This window comes from Nanorana parkeri, unplaced genomic scaffold (genome assembly GCF_000935625.1).
Source record: "Nanorana parkeri isolate BGI_ZX_2015 unplaced genomic scaffold, ASM93562v1 scaffold3022, whole genome shotgun sequence".
NCBI lineage: Eukaryota > Metazoa > Chordata > Amphibia > Anura > Dicroglossidae > Nanorana > Nanorana parkeri.
Window position 1 is genome coordinate 1 of NW_017309290.1, and position 19,075 is coordinate 19,075.

General features: G+C 46.1%; 1 protein-coding gene across 1 annotated transcript in view; it reads left to right on the plus strand.

The window, feature by feature from the left end:
- Positions 1-847: 847 nt before the first annotated feature.
- CNN1 (calponin 1) overlaps positions 848-19,075 on the plus strand; it is a 35,160-nt gene continuing 16,932 nt past the window's right edge. Inside the window, exon 1 of the mRNA XM_018574530.1 lies at positions 848-981. Coding sequence (XP_018430032.1) covers positions 922-981 — 60 coding nt within the window. The 5' untranslated portion in view covers positions 848-921. The remainder of the gene's footprint in view (positions 982-19,075) is intronic.

Genomic DNA, 19,075 nt, shown 5'->3' on the forward strand with positions numbered 1-19,075 from the left:
GGTTAGTGTAATATGATGTTACAGGGGTAATAAGACACTCACGGTGCAATGTGCTAAGATGGAATCTTGAAGCTGAGTTACTATAATACGTTATTACAACATTTCATATTTGTACAGAGATCTCTCCCACTTCAGTGAAGTGAAATAAATCACGATGTATATAATATAGACAGTGAGGGAATTCCAGACATATACTCTCCTTATAAGTCCAGGGCTATATACACAAACAGAGCCGAGGATGAAAAGTGATAATAGATCTCTTGTATCTGTTGGCAGGAATGGATTTAAATGCTCCGAGGAGCTTACAATCTACTGTGTGACTGGCATGCGTAAAAAAACTTTGCTCTATATAACCAGTTCTGCCCCCCCATTTGCTCTATATATCTAGATCTGCCCTGTCCTGAACACATGAGTTGTTTTCTTTTGCTCCTTCCCTCATATCATAACTTCTACTCTTTCATTTCCTCCTCATTAGCTTTGCTGCTCCGTATTTCACACACTATCTGATTCCCCTCCCTGTTATTAACCCCTTTGTGGCCTAACTCTTGCTCAGGTTTATCTCTCTTCTCTATCTGATGATCCCATCATTCTTAATCTCCTTTCTCTATTCCCCTCTGTTCTCTTCTTCCTCCTCCTTCTCCTCCTCCTCCCTCATCACTCCAACAAAATCCAAAGTTGGAAAGTCTGACACACTCCTGATATCTCTGACTATATAAATATATATATATTTCATTCTTTTTTTAATACCAACGCGTTGACATCACAGGGAATGCTGCTCCGCCATTGGCCAGAGCCCGGACCAATCCCCGGTGCTTGGTGCAGACACACATCACCCAGAATAATGAGACATTTAAAAACTTGCAGGAAAAGTTTTGAGAGCATCTTCTGACGGAGAGAGGTGAAGAGACAGAACTGCCAGCCATGTCAGCTCACTTTAACCGGGGCCCAGCCTATGGACTCAGCGCCGAGGTCAAAAACAAGGTGAGCTTTGTTCAGATGAGGGGGTGCGTTACGCCTGGCCCGAAGAGCTGACACTTTAATAGTACGCCTTTCTATTTCTTTATGGGCTGAAGAGATGACACTTTATGTACCCATGCCTGTCTAGTCTGAAGAGCTGACATGTTATGTACCCATGCCTGTCTAGTCTGAAGACCTGACACTTTATGTGTCCATGCTTGTCTTGTCTGAAGACCTGACACTATGTGTCCATGCTTGTCTAGTACGAAGAGCTGACACTATATGTATCCATGCCCATCTAGTCTGAAATGCTGACACTTTATATCTGTCTGTCTAGTCCGAAGAACTGACACTTTATGTATCCATGGCTGCCTAGTCCGAAGAACTGACGCTTTATGTATCCATACCTGTCTAGTGTCAAGAGCTGACATGTTCTGTATCCATGGCTGTATAGTCTGAAGAGCTGACACTTTATGTGTCCATGTCTGTCTAGTGTGAAGAGCTGACACTCTATGTATCTGTACCTGTCTAGTATGAAGAGCTGACACTTTATGTATCCATGCATGTCTAGTCTTAAGAGCTGACACTTTATATATCCATGCTTGCCTAGTCTGAAGAGCTGACGCTTTAACAGTATAGCAGATTTACCCCTTGACCAAAAGGTTGACAAGTTCATTGTGTATTTGCCTGTTTGCTGTGGAGCTGAGCTTTTATTTTTATACAAATGATCTATGTAATCTGAAGAGCTGACACTTGAATCATATACTTGTATTGAATAGTATCTCGTATATTTCCCTTGACCAATATGTTTTATAGAACACTTGTCTATCACTTCTAAAACAAAGAGCTGACACTTTAAACATAAGTCATTACCTGGGCAGTCTAAAGCACTGATATTCTGGTACTGCACATGCCTGTTTCTCCTGGTGTTAAGAACTTATGCTTTGTTACTGTAAGGATCTATATTGTCTGGTGTGAAGAGCTGACACTCTGTTTCAACACCAGTCTGTATCTTCCGGAATGTGACATTCTGTTAGTACCCTGCTCTATATCCCCCGGTATGAAGAGCTGACACTCTATTATTACACTGTTCTATATCCCCCGGTATGAAGAGCTGACACTCTGTTAGTACACTGCTCTATATCCCCCAGTATGAAGAGCTGACACTCTGTTAGTACCCTGCTCTATATCCCCCGGTATGAAGAGCTGACACTCTATTATTACACTGCTCTATATCCCCCGGTATGAAGAGCTGACATTCTGTTACTACACTGCTCTATATCCCTTGGTATGAAGAGCTGACACTCTGTTAGTACACTGCTCTATATCCCTTGGTATGAAGAGCTGACACTCTGTTAGTACACTGCTCTATATCCCCTGGTATGAAGAGCTGACACTCTGTTAGTACACTGCTCTATATCCCACGGTATGAAGAGCTGACACTCTGTCAGTACACTGCTCTATATCCCCCGGTATGAAGAGCTGACACTCTGTTAGTACACTGCTCTATATCCCCTGGTATGAAGAGCTGACACTCTCTTAATACACTGCTCTATACCGCCCTAGTCTGCATGAATCTAATGGATATACTGATACCTACCCGTCTCTCAGACCTATGTCTGTCTTGTCACAAGAGCTGATGCTTATATTAACATAAACAGTTTCTTCAGTGTGACCTCAAGAGCTGACGCTTAACTGGGCCAAACATGTAACAGCCTGGTTGCACAGTCTCTGTACAATCTTCCCTCGGGTTACCAATACTATTTTATTCGAGGACCTGCAAAAACAGGTGACTGAATTTACCACCAGAGAGGTCCTTGCGCTGCATAGATATCGGAAGATCTAATGAAGATCTGACAGATTGTAATGTGTATGGTGAGCATTTGGTCAACACTGTTAGATGTGAAGTAGAAAGCGATGCCCTATTATAAGGCTCCCCCTTGCGCTAAAGCTGGCTATACTCGTATAGTTTTTTCCCCCATTTAGCCCGTGGGCTGAACAAGATAAAATCATGCTGAACAGCGGGGATGTAGTAATTACACCTTCCAGCTTCCAAACAGTGACTGTAGCTGATTGTCCGGCTCCTTCGATTTTTCATTAAAAATGTGTTGAGCTGGATGGTGCCTGCGGGGCCCTCCATGGTTAGAACTGCAGGAATCGGCCTCAATTCTAACAATGTATGGCCAGTTTAACCCTCTCTGGCGTATTCACACCATAGTACTTAGCGCACGCTATCATAAATCATAGGGTACAACACGCAACGCAATAACATGTGTTGCTGTGTGGCGATTAAAAGTAGTGCATGAGCTACTTTTTTAACTGCGCGGCAGTACAAGGCACACGTTATTGCGGTTCTGTGGCAATGTGTGCCCGGCTTGACAAACTTTGATTGAAAAATGAAAAGAGCCGGGTGGAAAACTGTCGGCCAAACAGTGACTGCAGTATTGTAATAGCTGCAAGCGCCGGCGGTCAGAATACAATAGCCGGGAGTGGAGATCCCTCCATCCACGCTGGTTAGCATGGATTAGAGAATCGAGCAGTCATCTCATGTTCAGCCTATATGTGAATGGTCAGCTTCAGACCACCCATTGACATTAGATATTGGGCTGAACAAAAGTGCGATTTTGCGTAAAGCATTGGTCCGTCGTAGAAACTTCAGCGAAAATCACATTGGCGGAGCTGTCATTTTTTATGAATCTTCTGCCGCACCAATGATCATCTCTCGTGTCTCTTTTTCTATTTTTAGATTTTTTTGCCCATTGGCGTAATTTTATTATTACTCTCGCCGTCACATGCGTGTTCTGCGGCCTTTCGGAAGGAGAGTTTGCCACTGCTCATTGATGGATGTTGCTTTTGTAAAAAAAAAAAAAAAGATCTTGGTCAGGTCTGCCACAATATGGATTCTTGCTCATCTGATGGCAGGGGCCCCGGTATAATCGGGGGCCCCCCTGGGGGTGTATGGGGCAGACATCACACATATAGCGCCCACACAGCCAACCCGTCACAGGTGGCCTCCTAGCGTCCTGAGCTTCTAGAACATGAATTGGCAGCTCTGAGTGATTTCTACGGCCGCGCTATCAACCGTTTGTTGACAGATTATGATTGCTGGATGAAACATCTGTCAGTGAGGAGCCGAGAAACCAGGCCGGAGGCTTGTTCACGTTTGGCCACAGATGGATTGACTACTGTGTGATTGGCCTGCCATTGTCAAAGGGAGCGAACGCAGTGGCCCTTAGCTAAAGCGTTACTCCGCCTTGCTCAATGGTTTTTAAATTTAGGAGCACAAATCGGGGAAATTCAAAATGAGGTCTCAATCAAAGGCACGGAAAGAGCTTCTACCTCTCTACCAATATAGTGCTGCTCTGGCTCTACAGCAAGGCTCCTGTTTGCCTCCAATCCAGATCATTGAAACAAATGCGCTAGTGTGCGATAAAAGTTCCTTGTTTTCTGTTTATTGTTAAAATGCAGAAAACAATTGAGGGGAACATAGCGGACTTGCTCTTCCTTTTAAACCTTACTGTCCCCTTAGCTTTCCTCTCCCCAGTGCTACAGGGCAGGCTTCTCTTTTCCGTTGCTTTTCTTCTTTCTTCGTCTTCTTCTCTATTCGTATTTTCTCCTTCTCTTTCATTTTCTATCTTCTTTCTTCCCTCTTCTTTCCTTCTCCTCCTTTCCTTTGCCCCTAGTTCCTTTTTGCATCTCTCCCCGTTCTCTATTCATATCTCTCCCCTTCTCTATTCATATCTCCTCCTTCTCTATTCATATCTCTCCCCTTCTCTATTCATATCTCTCCCCTTCTCTATTCATATCTCTCCCCTTCTCTATTCATATCTCTCCCCTTCTCTATTCATATCTCTCCCCTTCTCTATTCCTCTCTCTCCCCTTCTCTATTCATATCTCTCCCCTTCTCTATTCATATATCTCCCCTTCTCTATTCATATCTCTCCCCTTCTCTATTCATATCTCCTCCTTCTCTATTCATATCTCTCCCCTTCTCTATTCATATCTCTCCATTTCTCTTTTCATCTCTCCCCTTCTCTCTTCATATCTCTCCCCTTCTCTATTCATATCTCTCCCCTTCTCTATTCATATCTCTCCCCTTCTCTATTCATATCTCCTCCTTCTCTATTCATATCTCTCCATTTCTCTATTCATATCTCCTTCTCTTTCATTTGCTCTCTTCTTTTCTATCCTTCTCTTGATTTCCTTTTTCCCCCTACTAATCATAGGTCCTTTTTTTGCATCCTCTCGACTTCTCTGTTCCTATCTCCGCCATCTCTTTCATTTTCTCTGTTACGCTGGTTATATTTGTCTTAAAATGGGAGGTTTTGGTGCTTCAGGTCCATTTGGTGTACTTTTGCTCTTGGTTTTTCTTTTTGATGCTGGTACATTCATGATCCCCTGGCATCCAGAGGAGCTCCTCGACTTTTTTGGCTTTGAAGTCGTGTCCAAAAATGTATATTGTACTTGATAGGCCAACTGTACCTATATTTCATGACTGATGTATTTGTATACATGGATCCCCAAACCCCTCTTATATATATTAAATTTAATTTAAAAAAATTTACAAACAGCTGACGCTGACATTACCAGGAACGCTAAATGTGAAATGAAGCTCGTGAATGATTTTCACAATCTGTTTAATTCCCATCTCTCAACAAGATCTGGAAGCCAGTAATAAACGCCAGCTCCACCATGGCCAGCGCAATTTGGTGGGTGGGTGTAAGAGAGTCGAACCACTAGCAAGTATTTATGTCATACAGCATGTAATTTGATGCCAAGAACTGACTGCAATGACAGTGGGGGCTGCAAGACCTGACCCTTTGTCCACAGGTATATGGGTGTCATTATGCATTATATCTTCACATTAGTATCCTCGTTATGTGCACAGAGAGGCAAACACTTGACATCTGATATATTTGAGCAGCCTTTCTTAAGCTTGCGCTATACTGAGCTTTGATTGACGGGAGGACGCTAGTTAGGAGAACTATGGGGAAAAGCACTAACCTCATAGTTCTCCTTTAAGGAATTTTAAGCTTCTGGCCTAGCTGTGCGATTTATTCCATTCAGTCCAGTCTACTGGGGTGTCATGGACATGCAGATTTCAACTTTTCCTTTAAAAGATTAGCCTGGGCCATCCCACCCCCTCCTGCCTACCTCTAATATGATGGGTGATTTAATTGACCAATATGAAGATTTAGGAGCTGGGATGGGTTTGAATGAAATTTTCACTCTTTTCTGCTAGTGTCAGACTTTTTATTGGCATTGACACTTTGCTGTCCAATGCTCACAATGCTGTGAAGGAGGCAATGCGCTTGGTCCTTCCAGTGATGAAGGTTTGGGGTTTTCATGTATTGTCTTGGCCTACCCTAGTCCGATGTTCTCCAATGCTGTTTTTCTCTTATCATGCCTGTAATGGCAGACTAGGCTAAGAAAGATTTAGGAGTGACATGTTTAGAAAAATTACATTAAAATGAGCCTTTTATCGCTGGAGACTGTAAGAGCCGTGGGTGTTACTACATGAAGAAGCTGAGAAATTTTGGTTGACGTCAGAGAAGGCTTTCCAGCGGCCATAAATCAGTCATGACTTCTGCACATTTGCCGTATTTAGAAACAAGCGAACCGGAGTCGCTTACACCCTGAACTATTATGTCCTTATAACAGAAGTGTGGTGAAATAGTGCTCACGGGGATCACCGACTCTAGAAGGACCTGGCCCTGCTCTAGCACTCATGTGGTTTGAGAAGGTAGAAAAGCAATTTTGAGAATGAACATTTTTTTGCATTAATGAATGGATTGCTATGAAAGAATTGAGGTACCCGGTTTGGTAGGACATTTCCTTAACCCCTTGGAGGAATAAACACTAGAAGTCCACATCAATGTCTCATTTTAAGCTATAAGTGTAGCACGTTTGAAAGATAAAAGTGTCTGCAGGCTTGCACATGTACCGGCACTCATAAGGCACCCTGGTCCAGAATGGCTTCTACAACAGCAGCTATATATATATAAAATAAACTCTGCAGCTATCTACAGCACAGTTTAAATACAGTTCTGGGTAGACTGACCATTGGAAATATAGCAATGTGGATCCAAAGGGGGCAATATACCCCTAAGGGTCACAAACAAATGTTTTCTGCTGATCCACCGTCTCCTCCACAATACTTTCCTATTGGCCCATTGTATGTGATAACCCATAGGAAGGAGAAGGTATTGGTTGGGGCTGACCTGAGTGTATTGATTCCAGCTGTGATCACTCACTATTAGGGTGGCCTGGGCTTTGAGGATCCTGGAGACATTTTATGGATGCTTGTAGGCTACTAGATCCCTCAGCTCTAGGAACCTGGGGACTATCTTACCAGTTAACAGGAGCCCAAAGGCTTGCTTTAAACTGCATAATATATACCTTCAGTAAACATAGAGTGGCCACAATCTCAAAGACAGTTAAAAGACAAGCCATGCTAAACATAAAAAAGGAAAAAGTTGAAAGAAAACTGGGCTACATGGTATACCGACCACACAGAATATACAGGCAATACATTGAAAACAAAAAGAAAAATCCAACCAGCTTAATGACCATTTTTTGTACTGTGAAAATGGAACAAATGGGTAAATCTTTCATAAAGGGAACACAAGGAAAACAGTGATTTTGGTGAAAATTGGAATGTTTTGACATTGGAGACATCATAGGTGTAGTTACACTTTATAGTATGGAATGATGTTCCCTGCTTGTGGTGAGGGTGCCGTTATAGACACGGGCATGATGGCCATCCTCTTGACAACTACCCATTGTATGCAGGTTGTCATGATTTCCACTTTGTGCCCATATACAGGTCTATTTGCTGTTTGTTTCTCCCATAGCAGCCAATGAGATGCTGACATTTTTCCACTGCGGCTTTAGAGATGATAGAATAGGAGAACGGAGAACCTGGTAACCATCAGGACCCTTCATGCCAGCAGCGCCTAAGACTGCGCAGGGTTCACGCACAGTAATGCATGCACATTAACTCATACCGCCACGCACAGGTGTCAAGAAGCAGCAGTAAGTTCAAGCTTCCTAATCATGTTTATTCCATGAGTTATGGTCCATTCCTAATATATCATTTACTGACATCGCTCCTCTTTTTAGGTCAGTCCAGGATCACTATTACAGCCCAGGATTTCCAGTCCTAGTACGGTAGTCTTTGTGCTGTTAAGAACTCTTGTCACCTCCATCTCATCCTCTATATAAGTAATATGCCGTATTCTATACTAAGTTGCTCTTGCTTTCGCCAAAACAATGTTAACGATAGCTTGCAAGATGTTTTTAGGCTTCAAACAAAACAAACCAAAAACATAAACTCATTCACAAATACTCTTTCTCCAATTGGACCTGAAATAAAAAATAGAATCCTAGATAAAGTCTTTGGGCTAAACTAGCCTGAAACTTTTCATTCCGTGGCAGTATGAGCTGAACACGTGACACTAAACTTAAACTTACTTCTTCAATGAAACTGGACTAGAGGAAGGAAGTAAGGTGTGAGCTCTGCTTGGGTTTGTAGCTCATAGGTGGTGTAAAGGAAAAATCGGAAGAGACATCTGGAAGCTGCTTTTGCCAATCTGGTTTTAAGGGTACAAGATCTAACCTCCTCCTATTTACTGACCTGGAGCAAGCATGTAGATTGGAAGCTCTGTTCTAGTAACACATTGACATACTTGGTATTGGATGGCAATGATGGATGGATGGTGACGGCAGCATTGTACCTAGTAGTAGTTAGCCGTATTCAGCTGGACTTGTTCTGTAGAGACAGACCCGGAGATAATGAGCGGAGGAGCTGCATGACTGGGGGAAGGAAGAGTCCCTGAAGAAGGGATTAAATAAAATGGGAATCAGTTGATCTTAGCTGATTGGAGGTTGGAGTCAGGTGTCGGGGATGAGCCGCATGGGATGGGACTGCAAGGGCTGATGGGCGTTTTTTATAGAAAATCGACGGAGGAAGCAGGTTGTCCCACCCGCCCTCCCTTAATTTTTTGCAGTTGGTGGAAGTTGGAAAGGTTGTTCATGTCACAGCAGCTTGGTGGGTTAAGGGGTCTTTGGGGGTCTAGAAGTGTGAGTCGGTTACAAAATGGGGGGCCATCAGCTGGTATTGTGCTCCCTCCCCCTGTTGGTGTCTGTATCTGTTGGGGCCTGGCCACTTGGAAAGCAGTATCTGTCCTCGAGCTGTTGGGGGTGTGGCTGGGGACATGGGAGCGGTTTTACGAGAGGCCTTATTTTGGCTGATGGGCACCCAAAGACCCCTTCTCCGATCCAACAGTCATTCAGATTATTTATTTGTATGTTATTTTGGTTATTAAGTTTGGTAACTGTTCACTTTTGGTATGTTTAATAAAGGGCTGCCGTGGCCATTTAAATCCATGTTGCGCAGTCCGTCTGTTTATTGGGGTTTTAACAGAGGGACGTAATTGGCGAATCCATCAGTCATGTGACAGACGTTTTGCTACTCATCTTGTAGCTTCCTCAGTTCAAATGAGTGTCGGTAACATACACCAGCAATCTTTACAGCTGAGGAAGCTACTTGGATCACCTGCAAAATGCCTTCAACATTACAGAGCAAGTTCAGCTGAATGTGACTGACTGATCGTGATCCATGAGAGCCTTCAGAGACACAGGTGGCAGCACAAAATTTGGGATTTTCCCTCAGTCCCAGTAAAAAAAAAAATCCACCTGGACGATTAGGGCGAATCTCCCCAGGGGGGACATAGGCATCAATAGGGACCTAACACAGGCCCCTACTTAACCCAAAACAAAATCCCCCCAAAAGAAATTTGGCTGAAGGTTCATTTTAAGTCAAAGAGAGACGGGCCACCAACATCTTGTTTAGAAGGCCAGTAATGGCAGCTGCTGTACTTCCCTCATGACAGTCTCACTTTCAGATTTTCCTACCAATGACTATGGCAGCTGAACTTGGGAACTCATTAGAATCCTCTTCTCCAGGGTCCCCAACATACCAATGAGCCATTTAGACGGCCAGCACTGATCCAGATCTGTAACATTTAGAAGTGATGGGTCTTTAGGTCATTTTTGCTCACTCAGCCATGTCTGTGGAGGTTCTCATTCATCCGGGTCATGGTAGATGTGTAAAAAAATAAGTCAAGGCAACTGGACTGGCTGTATTTATCTTCAAGACGTTTCACTGGTCATCAGACTAGCTTTCTCAATTCAGAATGACTTGTACAAAACATTCTCTGGGAATAAATATGGTGAATGTTGCTCCGATCCACAACTCCACGACCAGCACGTGAATGATTGATCGCACACAGCTACAGTGTTGTGACATCTCGGGAGTCAAATTGTGACTTTTGCACATGTCAACACAAAGCCATCTCTGACCTTTAACCTAGAGGGAAGCATCCCAGGATATCTTGTGACACTGCTCAATGTCTGCAACCTCCAGCATGTTCCTCTCTGCGGGTACTCCTGAGATTCGGGGATCCCCTGGGTGATATCAGCCTGGTCCCAGCGGTGCCCGCTGTGTACCCACTGGTTTCCCTGATTACAGATCTGATGACAGGTGACATGAAATCCATTTATTGTGAACCATTAAAAAAAAACAAAGTCTCCAAGGAAAAGAGCTGGAGAGCCTCCAACACGCCATTCCCAGCGCCAGACTACAAAAATACCCCCTAGAAGAAATGACCCGTTATGTGCCAGACCGCAGAGTGACATACCAGGCCAAAGGGCACACCGGGATCCGCTACATCACAGTGACCCAGATATGTGACATGGAGTCTGTCCTCCTACCACGGGGTGACACAGACAGGGGGAGCTATGTGACATGGAGTGTGTCCTCCTACCACAGGGTGACACAGACAGGAGGAGGTATGTGACATGGAGTGTGCCCTCCTACCACAGGGTGACACAGACAGGGGGAGCTATGTGACATGGAGTCTGTCCTCCTACCACAGGGTGACACAGACAGGGGGAGCTATGTGACATGGAGTCTGTCCTCCTACCACAGGGTGACACAGACAGGGGGGAGTAAGTTACCAGGAGTCTGGCCCTCCCACCACAGGGTGACACAGACAGGAGGAGCTATGTGACATGGAGTCTGTCCTCCTACCACAGGGTGACACAGACAGGGGGAGCTATGTGACATGGAGTCTGTCCTCCTACCACAGGGTGACACAGACAGGAGGAGCTATGTGACATGGAGTCTGTCCCTCCCACCACAGGGTGACACAGACAGGAGGAGCTATGTGACATGGAGTCTGTCCCCCCACCACAGGGTGACACAGACAGGAGGAGCTATGTGACATGGAGTCTGTCCCTCCCACCACAGGGTGACACAGACAGGAGAAGCTATGTGACATGGAGTCTGTCCCTCCCACCACAGGGTGACACAGACAGGGGGAGCTATGTGACATGGAGTCTGTCCCTCCCACCACAGGGTGACACATACCTGCTCATAGAAGAGTCCCTATACTCACGTTGCTGGCGGCCTGTTTGTTTGTGTCACCTGGTGTGGGCCGCACCCCCCTTGTGATGCCTCGGACTCCTGTGCAGTGTACAAGCATCTTCTCATGAGATTTGGGAAATGTTTCCAGCTGTCCTGCTTGGTATTGGGACGGGGAGCTGACGTAATCAGCGGGCGTTACTGTGGAGTTATAGGTCGGCTTCATCCCACAAACACAATGTTACAACCGCACAACATTGTTACATTGTATTTCCCTCAGTGTGTATGTGCAGCCCGAGCACTTTATGGCCTAGTTACAAAGCAGGGAGTGTGACTTTCACCAAACATTCAATCACCCTCATTTAGAACACATGACCCTGGAGGATTCACCTGCAGAGAATGTTTGCTGAATGTCAGATTCACAGCTGTATAAACACGCCCCTTCTTGTATAAACACGCCCCTTCTTGTATAAACACGCCCCTTCTTGTATAAACACGCCCCTTCTTGTTTAATCTTGTTGATTTCTAAAATCCTCATCATGCTTTGCACCAAAAACAAAATGTTGGTGTTGTTATAAGGAGAGGAACCTGCAGAACGAAGGGCCCATTCACACAGGTGTACGGCATGCGCGGCCCGTGCAGAGACCCGCCCCCGGGAGGGACAGGCGCTGTGTGTAATTGAGTGCAACCGCCTGTATGGGAGGACGCGGCCACACGGCGACCCAAACCTGTACATCTGTTCAGGTCCAGGCGCTGGAACTTGGATGCAGACAGCGTGCGTCATCCGCAATACAGGGACCTGTAAATGTATAGACTACAAGCCCCATCTGCCACCGGGGCTCAGAGATCAACCTGGCACAAGCGTGGTGACACCATTGTTTCCTTCCTTCGGCCCTGTAACGGAAGGTCCGTACTCAGGCTGCGGATAAACAATTCTGCAGCATATTGCACCCACATCACAATGATGGTGGCTGCAATGCTCTGCAGGCATCCAATCAAAAATGTAATCAATGCGCCTGTTTTTTTTTTTTTTATCACTCTCGAGGCATTTATTAAATTTTTGCTACAGTTGGACTCCCCCTTTAATTATAGCCCAGGGTCGCCTCACTTATATGCTAGTTACAATAAAACGCCGTCTGCCAAGCCGTGCCCACTTTAGATGAGCCACACCCACTTTGGTTAAGCCATGCCCACTTTGTTCCAGATCTGTGCAGTAATCCAGTGTGAGACTTGGGGATTCCTGTAATAAAGGCCCGTCACTGCTGCTCTCTCTCCTTGTGCAGGGTGACTGGTCTTGTCTCCACCCCCTCCTGTAATAAAGACCGCTCACTGCTGCTTTCTCTTCTTGTGCAGGGTGACTGGTCTTGTCTCCGCCCCCTCCTGTAATAAAGACCGCTCACTGCTGCTTTCTCTTCTTGTGCAGGGTGACTGGTCTTGTAAATTGCCCCCTCCTGTCATTTCCAGCAGTGGGTGGGACCTTCTGGGTCCCTCACACACCTCTGCTGCCTCTCCTTGTGCAGGGTGACTGGTCTTGTCTCCGCCCCCTCCTGTAATACACACCAGTCACTGCTGCTGTCTCTTCTTGTGCAGGGTGACTGGCCTTGTCTCCGCCCCCTCTTGTCATTCCCAGCAGTGGGTGGGGCCTTCTGGGTCCCTCCCACACCTCTGCTGCCTCTCCTTGTGCAGGGTGACTGGTCTTGTCTCCGGCACCCCCCTCCCCCCCCCTGTAGTTTTGTCTCAACGCTCTGCTCTGTGCACAGGCTACCTGCAGCACAGTGATGATGTCACTGCTACTTTTGCAAGGCAATATCTGCACCTGGTGCACACAAAGTGGATTTCTATCTCCTGCAGGACTCCTGCCCGGAGTCCTGCTTTAAGCAAGACACAGATGTGCAGCATTCAGAGCTGTCCCATACACCGCTGTTCTCTGCATCCTGACAGTGAACAGCCATCGCACGCCCCACGTCAATGACATATTTACCAGTCTGAGAGCGCTAGCGGTGAACTGGGTTCGGTTAACCCCGCGTGTCCCGGGCCAGCCAGGAGCTGCAGGGCTTCCTTACAAAGTACATAATCAGCCCTGGAAGAGAGCGCACACCATATAAGGTCGCCTGAGCTCGCACATGGAATGCCCCTACTATATAAGGCTATTGGTGAACTCAGCTCTTCAAAGGGGATGAATCAGAAGTTCTCAGTCTCGTCTCTCCCATCTCGGAGGAGACTTTTTGTTTTTTGGCTCGGCGGCGGAGGTTTCTGGATGCGCGGCGGAGATTTGCAGACGCAGAGAAACGACAGCTAGGATGAGGAAATATTTGACCTTTTGGCTATTTTGGGGGGGAAATTTAAAGCGGCGTCATAATAAACAGAGCGCGTTGGAAGTAACGCTGCGACGGTCATTGGGTATGAACAAAATGGGCTTCCACACGCCGCGCCAAAACGGCGTTACGGTTTTCGGTGTAGAACGGCCCTTTTTCTTACCGTTTATTTCCCCATTCTCAGCGACCTATCTTGAAAGTTTATTTCTGCTGGAGTCTCACTCCAGCTGCTGCACACACTTTAGCAGGGGGGAGGCCACCTCAGCATGCCAGCTGTTGTGGAACTACAAGCTCCATGAGACATTGCAAGACCCTGACAGCCACAGGTGTGAATACCAGAAGCATGATGGGATTTGTAGTACAGCAGGCGTGCTGAGGTTGCCTACCCCTGTTGCATCAAATATACACAGATGTAAATTAACCCTTTAATGTCTATTGGTATGTCACTCATCATTCCCACATGCAAAGTTCATTGCTTCCATTGTGACAGTCTGGTAGACCGACATTAGGAGTGAGGAACGGTAAAGCACAGCCACTGGGATGGATTGCTGACCGAAAAGCTGCATATTTAATTAGCAGACATGTAATTACAAAGCATTTAGAGTAGGGGCAGGCAACCACGGCACTCCAGCTGTTGTGGAACTACAAGGCCCAATGCACGAGCATGGCTCCCAGAGGCAGAAGCATGATGGGAGTTATAGTTATAAGCACAGCTGGCGTTCCGAGGTTGCCCAACTCTGCTGTATAGAAACAAGGCTTTAAAATAATGAATTTACTGATGTATATTATTATGGTGATCGCTGGATAAAGTAGTTCAAATAACAACAGATACTCTATAAAAAATTAAAAAGCCAATGAAGAGAATCAAGCTTGCCATCGACTGGTCCTCTTGACATGGCTGAAATCCAACCAGTGTGTGGCCCACTAGGAACCCCCTCTCACACAGGGCACCATATCCCCACCACCCCATTCCCCTGTTGGACAAAAGTCCAAGAGAACACAGCAAAACAAAACAAACAAGGGACCCCTCCTGCCCCGGCCAATCACAGCGCATCTTCTTGCTGCTACAAGAGCAGAATACCTCCTGCTGGAAAGATGCTGCACTGGGGCCTCTGCAGAGCCAAGGGCCGCCTGCTGACCATATGGGACCCGGGCCTAGTACGGAAGTACTGCCTGTAGCCTCCTATCGGCGGCCCTGAAGCTGCTTAAAGAGGAACTTTACCCGCTAATTTAATGTCTCCCAAAACGGTTACTTTTGAGGCCTGTCAAGTGTGTTTATGTCAGCTCTCAACCAAACTTTCAAGCCCTGATATGTCTGGTGTCATAGCTGATCACATGTGCAGCACCATTTTGGGTTGACACGTGTCCCGGATTCACCTGGACAGTGCTGGTGTAAGACATCCCAACTCTCCCGGACGCACCGGGTGTCTCCCGCTATTAGATAGCGGCTCCCAGCAGCCCGGGAGCAAAACACTTCCTCCCGGAAAGGGCGCCTTCCTTGGCTGTAACGGATGGGAGGCTGTAGTTCTGCTTCAATCTCCAGCTGTGTTTGAAAACACCCCTGTGTGCCCTTCTGGAGAGGGTTCTTCCATTCCTAGACGTATATCCTTCAGTGGTGACATCTTTGTAAGGAAGCAACTGTCAGCACTGTTGGTGAAAAGTGAACGGTTCATTTAAAGGCTCGCTGTCCAGTATATCAGGAACAGACTGTACAGAAAATTGTCCAATGACGAGGCAGGTGCTTCTGACGAATGACAGGTTCCCTTTAATGGGGTCACTTGTCACTTTGCCGATATTTTGGCTGTGGATACATTCTGGTAGAAGGAATTGCCCGGCGACCTCTGGTGTTTTTTCATGAGGTGTCAGTGGTGAGATTTGTACATCGGAGACCCGTGGTCTGCAGTCGGGGAGTTGGGGTGCAATGGGCCCTCAGGGGCTCTCACAATAATGTACGCGGGAGAATCAAATAGTAAAGGCAATTTATAAATGATGTGGTAAGCAGTACAGTGCTTGGACCTCAGTCGCGTGGTAGTCACGTGGACAGAAACATGGACGCTCCGTTGCGAGATTGCCCCATCGAAGAACGATGTGCCGTATCTTTGGGCAGAGGGAGTGAAACCAGTGGAAATTCACCGTCGGATGTTGGCTCAGTATGGTCGTAGCACCATGAATGGAGGATGGGTTCCCAAGCAGCTTACTGCTCTTTACAAGCAACAGCTTGGGACTTGGGGCAGGATGAAGAAGATCTGCGTATTCTGGGGAGAATTGTCTCCGGCGACGTGGCATGGGTGCACCACTACGACCCAGAGAGCAAAAGGAAGGAGGTGCTCCGCAGTCTCAGGTTCACCTCAGATGATGAAGTAAAGGAAGCGGTGCACACCTGACTTCAGCAGCAGCTCACAAGCTTCTTCTCTGCATGGATACAGAAGCTACTCGAACGATACAACAAGTGCTTCATCTTGCTCACGGTTACTTCTATTAAAGCCATTTTTTGCACAATATGGCAGCCTTACCTCACAAAGAAGCCCCCATTCAGCGATGTGACCTCCGGACTTCCTCTCGTCGCTGCATCACTGCCACTTCCGGCTTCTCCTGGTCTTCTTCTGGGTCCGGAGCCTTCGGCCATCTTGATTGGCTGGCCAGTGCTGACTGTGGTGTGTCGAGATTGTACAATGAACTGCGAATGCGGGATCAATGTATTAATCCCACATGGACCCCGCATTTGCAGCAAGCCGGGAAGAACCTTTTGTGACAGAATAGACATACAGAGTTCTATCCTGTAATAAAAAAGCTGCCTATTTATGAGGACTTTTTAGAAAAAGAAGTTTTCCCCTGGGAGAGGGGATCCCACCATTCTTTACACAATCTACGTGACAATTAAGTGGTGAAAAGGTATAAATATATTTATTCAATAAAAATCTATAATTTTAGACTCTACGTACACAGAAAATCAGAAAAATATATTGATCAGACAGACAGATAAATATATATACAAGAATTGATGACTGCATACCGCTTATGAACCGGTAAGTAAATGAGTGGGTTAATGAGAAAATTCCTTGCCAATTAGGAGACATGCCGCTTAGAAAGCCGGGTGTATTCATATATTTTTTTTAAATATAAAAAAAGACAAAAACGCTGTCCATGAAGTGAATTCCAATATATGCTGGATTTCCCGATAATTGCCCTAGTTTGAACTAAAGGGCACAAAAGGTATCGGAATTGTAGCTACGGAGGAAGCGTATCATGTGGACACAGTACCCATGGGGATCATGGAAGTGGGATAACACAGTTGATATGAGAAAGGGTATTTTTATATATATATATAACTCACAGTCCCGGGATATCCTCGTTTCGATGTTTCCAAAGTAGGTTTCGAAGAAAAAATGGTAAGTTGAAACTGGGGTTTTGATGACTGGGTTGAAGAAGAACACAGATATCAGGAGGTGTAGGTATTGCCTCGGCTGGATACGATAGATGTTGCAAATCGTTGCCTTAACTCGATAGCTGTGTTCAGTTAACCGGATAAGTTTCTCTTTGATTTTAATCCACACCTCGCTTAAGCCAGTCTCCATCCGCGTATAGGTATACCGGAGGGTCTGGTTGGTGAGGTTTAGCTATTATTTGTTGTCCATAAATTCCACATGGGAGAGTTTAGCAAACTCTAAGCCGGTTCCGAAAGGCCTTATTGTGAGATAATCAAAGGCTTTAAAAGTGCAGACATGTCTCGGGCAGAGCAGTCACAAAAGGAAGAAAGAGCCTGAGCTGAACACCCGTGACGCGTTTCGCCCCTCCCACAAACGGGGCTTCCTCAGACAGGTGTCTGAGGAAGCCCCTATTTATGAGGACCATATAAAGTCACAAATACATTCACCAATAAATTCACCAATACATTCACCTTTTTAAAACTCATGTATGTTCACATTAAAATATATAATATAGGACAGAGGTCACAATGTGCAACTCCGGCCAGGTACAAGGACTGAAGGGCCAAGGCTCCATTAATGAAGTCAGGGCTGGGTCTGTGCCTAGGGCAGCAGAGTTAGAGGAGTGGCACCAAGTCTTCACATTATCAACATTTTTTTCCTTATGGTGTTTTCCCCTTTTGTGGTTCAGTTTGGGAAAAGAACTGTAGGGAAAGGAGATGCTGGGGGAGGAGGAGAGGAGTTCATGTCAGCATTAGTGGCATTATGCCCGGTTCAATAGTACTGGGTGAAGCCATGTTTACTCCTGGCAAGGTCAGGTGATGCTGTAGTGATACATTCTGAGTGAGGCCACGTTTACTCCTGGCATGGTCAGTTCATGCTATAGTGATAGACGCTGAGTGAGGCCATGTTTTCTCCTGGCGGGTTCAGTTCATGCTATAGTGATAGAGGCTGAGTGAGGCCATGTTTTCTCCTGGCGGGGTCAGTTCATGCTATAGTGATAGAGGCTGAGTGAGGCCATGTTTTCTCCTGGTGGGGTCAGTTCATGCTATAGTGATAGATGCTGAGTGAGGCCATGTTTACTCCTGGCGGGGGCAGTCCATTTTATAGTGATAGATGCTGAGTGAGGCAATGTTAACTCCTGGTGGGGTCAGTTCATGCTATAGTGATAGAGGCTGAGTGAGGCCATGTTTACTCCTGGCGGGGGCAGTCCATTTTATAGTGATAGATGCTGAGTGAGGCAATGTTAACTCCTGGCGGGGTCAGGTGATGCTGTAGTGATAGATGCTGATTGAGGCCATGTTTACTCCTGGCCGAGTCAGGCAATGCTGTGGTGATACATGCTGAGTAAGGCCATGTTTACTCCTGGCGGGGTTAGTCCCTATACTCCCACCTCCTACCGCTCTCTGCCATTGAAGCCCCATGTATAGGAAGCCAGTGCAGCCTGTACTCTTGTATCCCTATACTCCTAACCACCTACTGCTCTCTGCCATTGGAGCCCCAGGTATAAGAAGTCAATGCAGCCCATATCTCTGTATCCCTATACCCCCAAGCTCCTACTGCCCTCTGCCACTGGAACCCCATGTATAAACCTGTGACACAAATCCTCCTACCTCCTGCAGTAAAACACTTTGTAGGACAGCAGGATGGCGCTTGGGGTGGGGAGTGCTAAGAATGGTACATATTCCGCACTAAACCTGTTCCTCTACCTAATTCTATAAAGTTTGCTGTAAATATATGGGTTTTGTAGCTGTCATCCTTATCCCTGTCTCACTACTGCACTGTTGGAGCTTACATGGGTAGATGACATCACTGCTCCATTACCACTATTAGGACTTAGCAAGTGGCCTCCCAGGCCTAAGCACTGTCATATGGGGGTGGCCACATGCTCCAGCATATCTGTAAGCACCACTCCATAAGAGCAACAAAGTCATGGCTCTGAAGGAACCGGG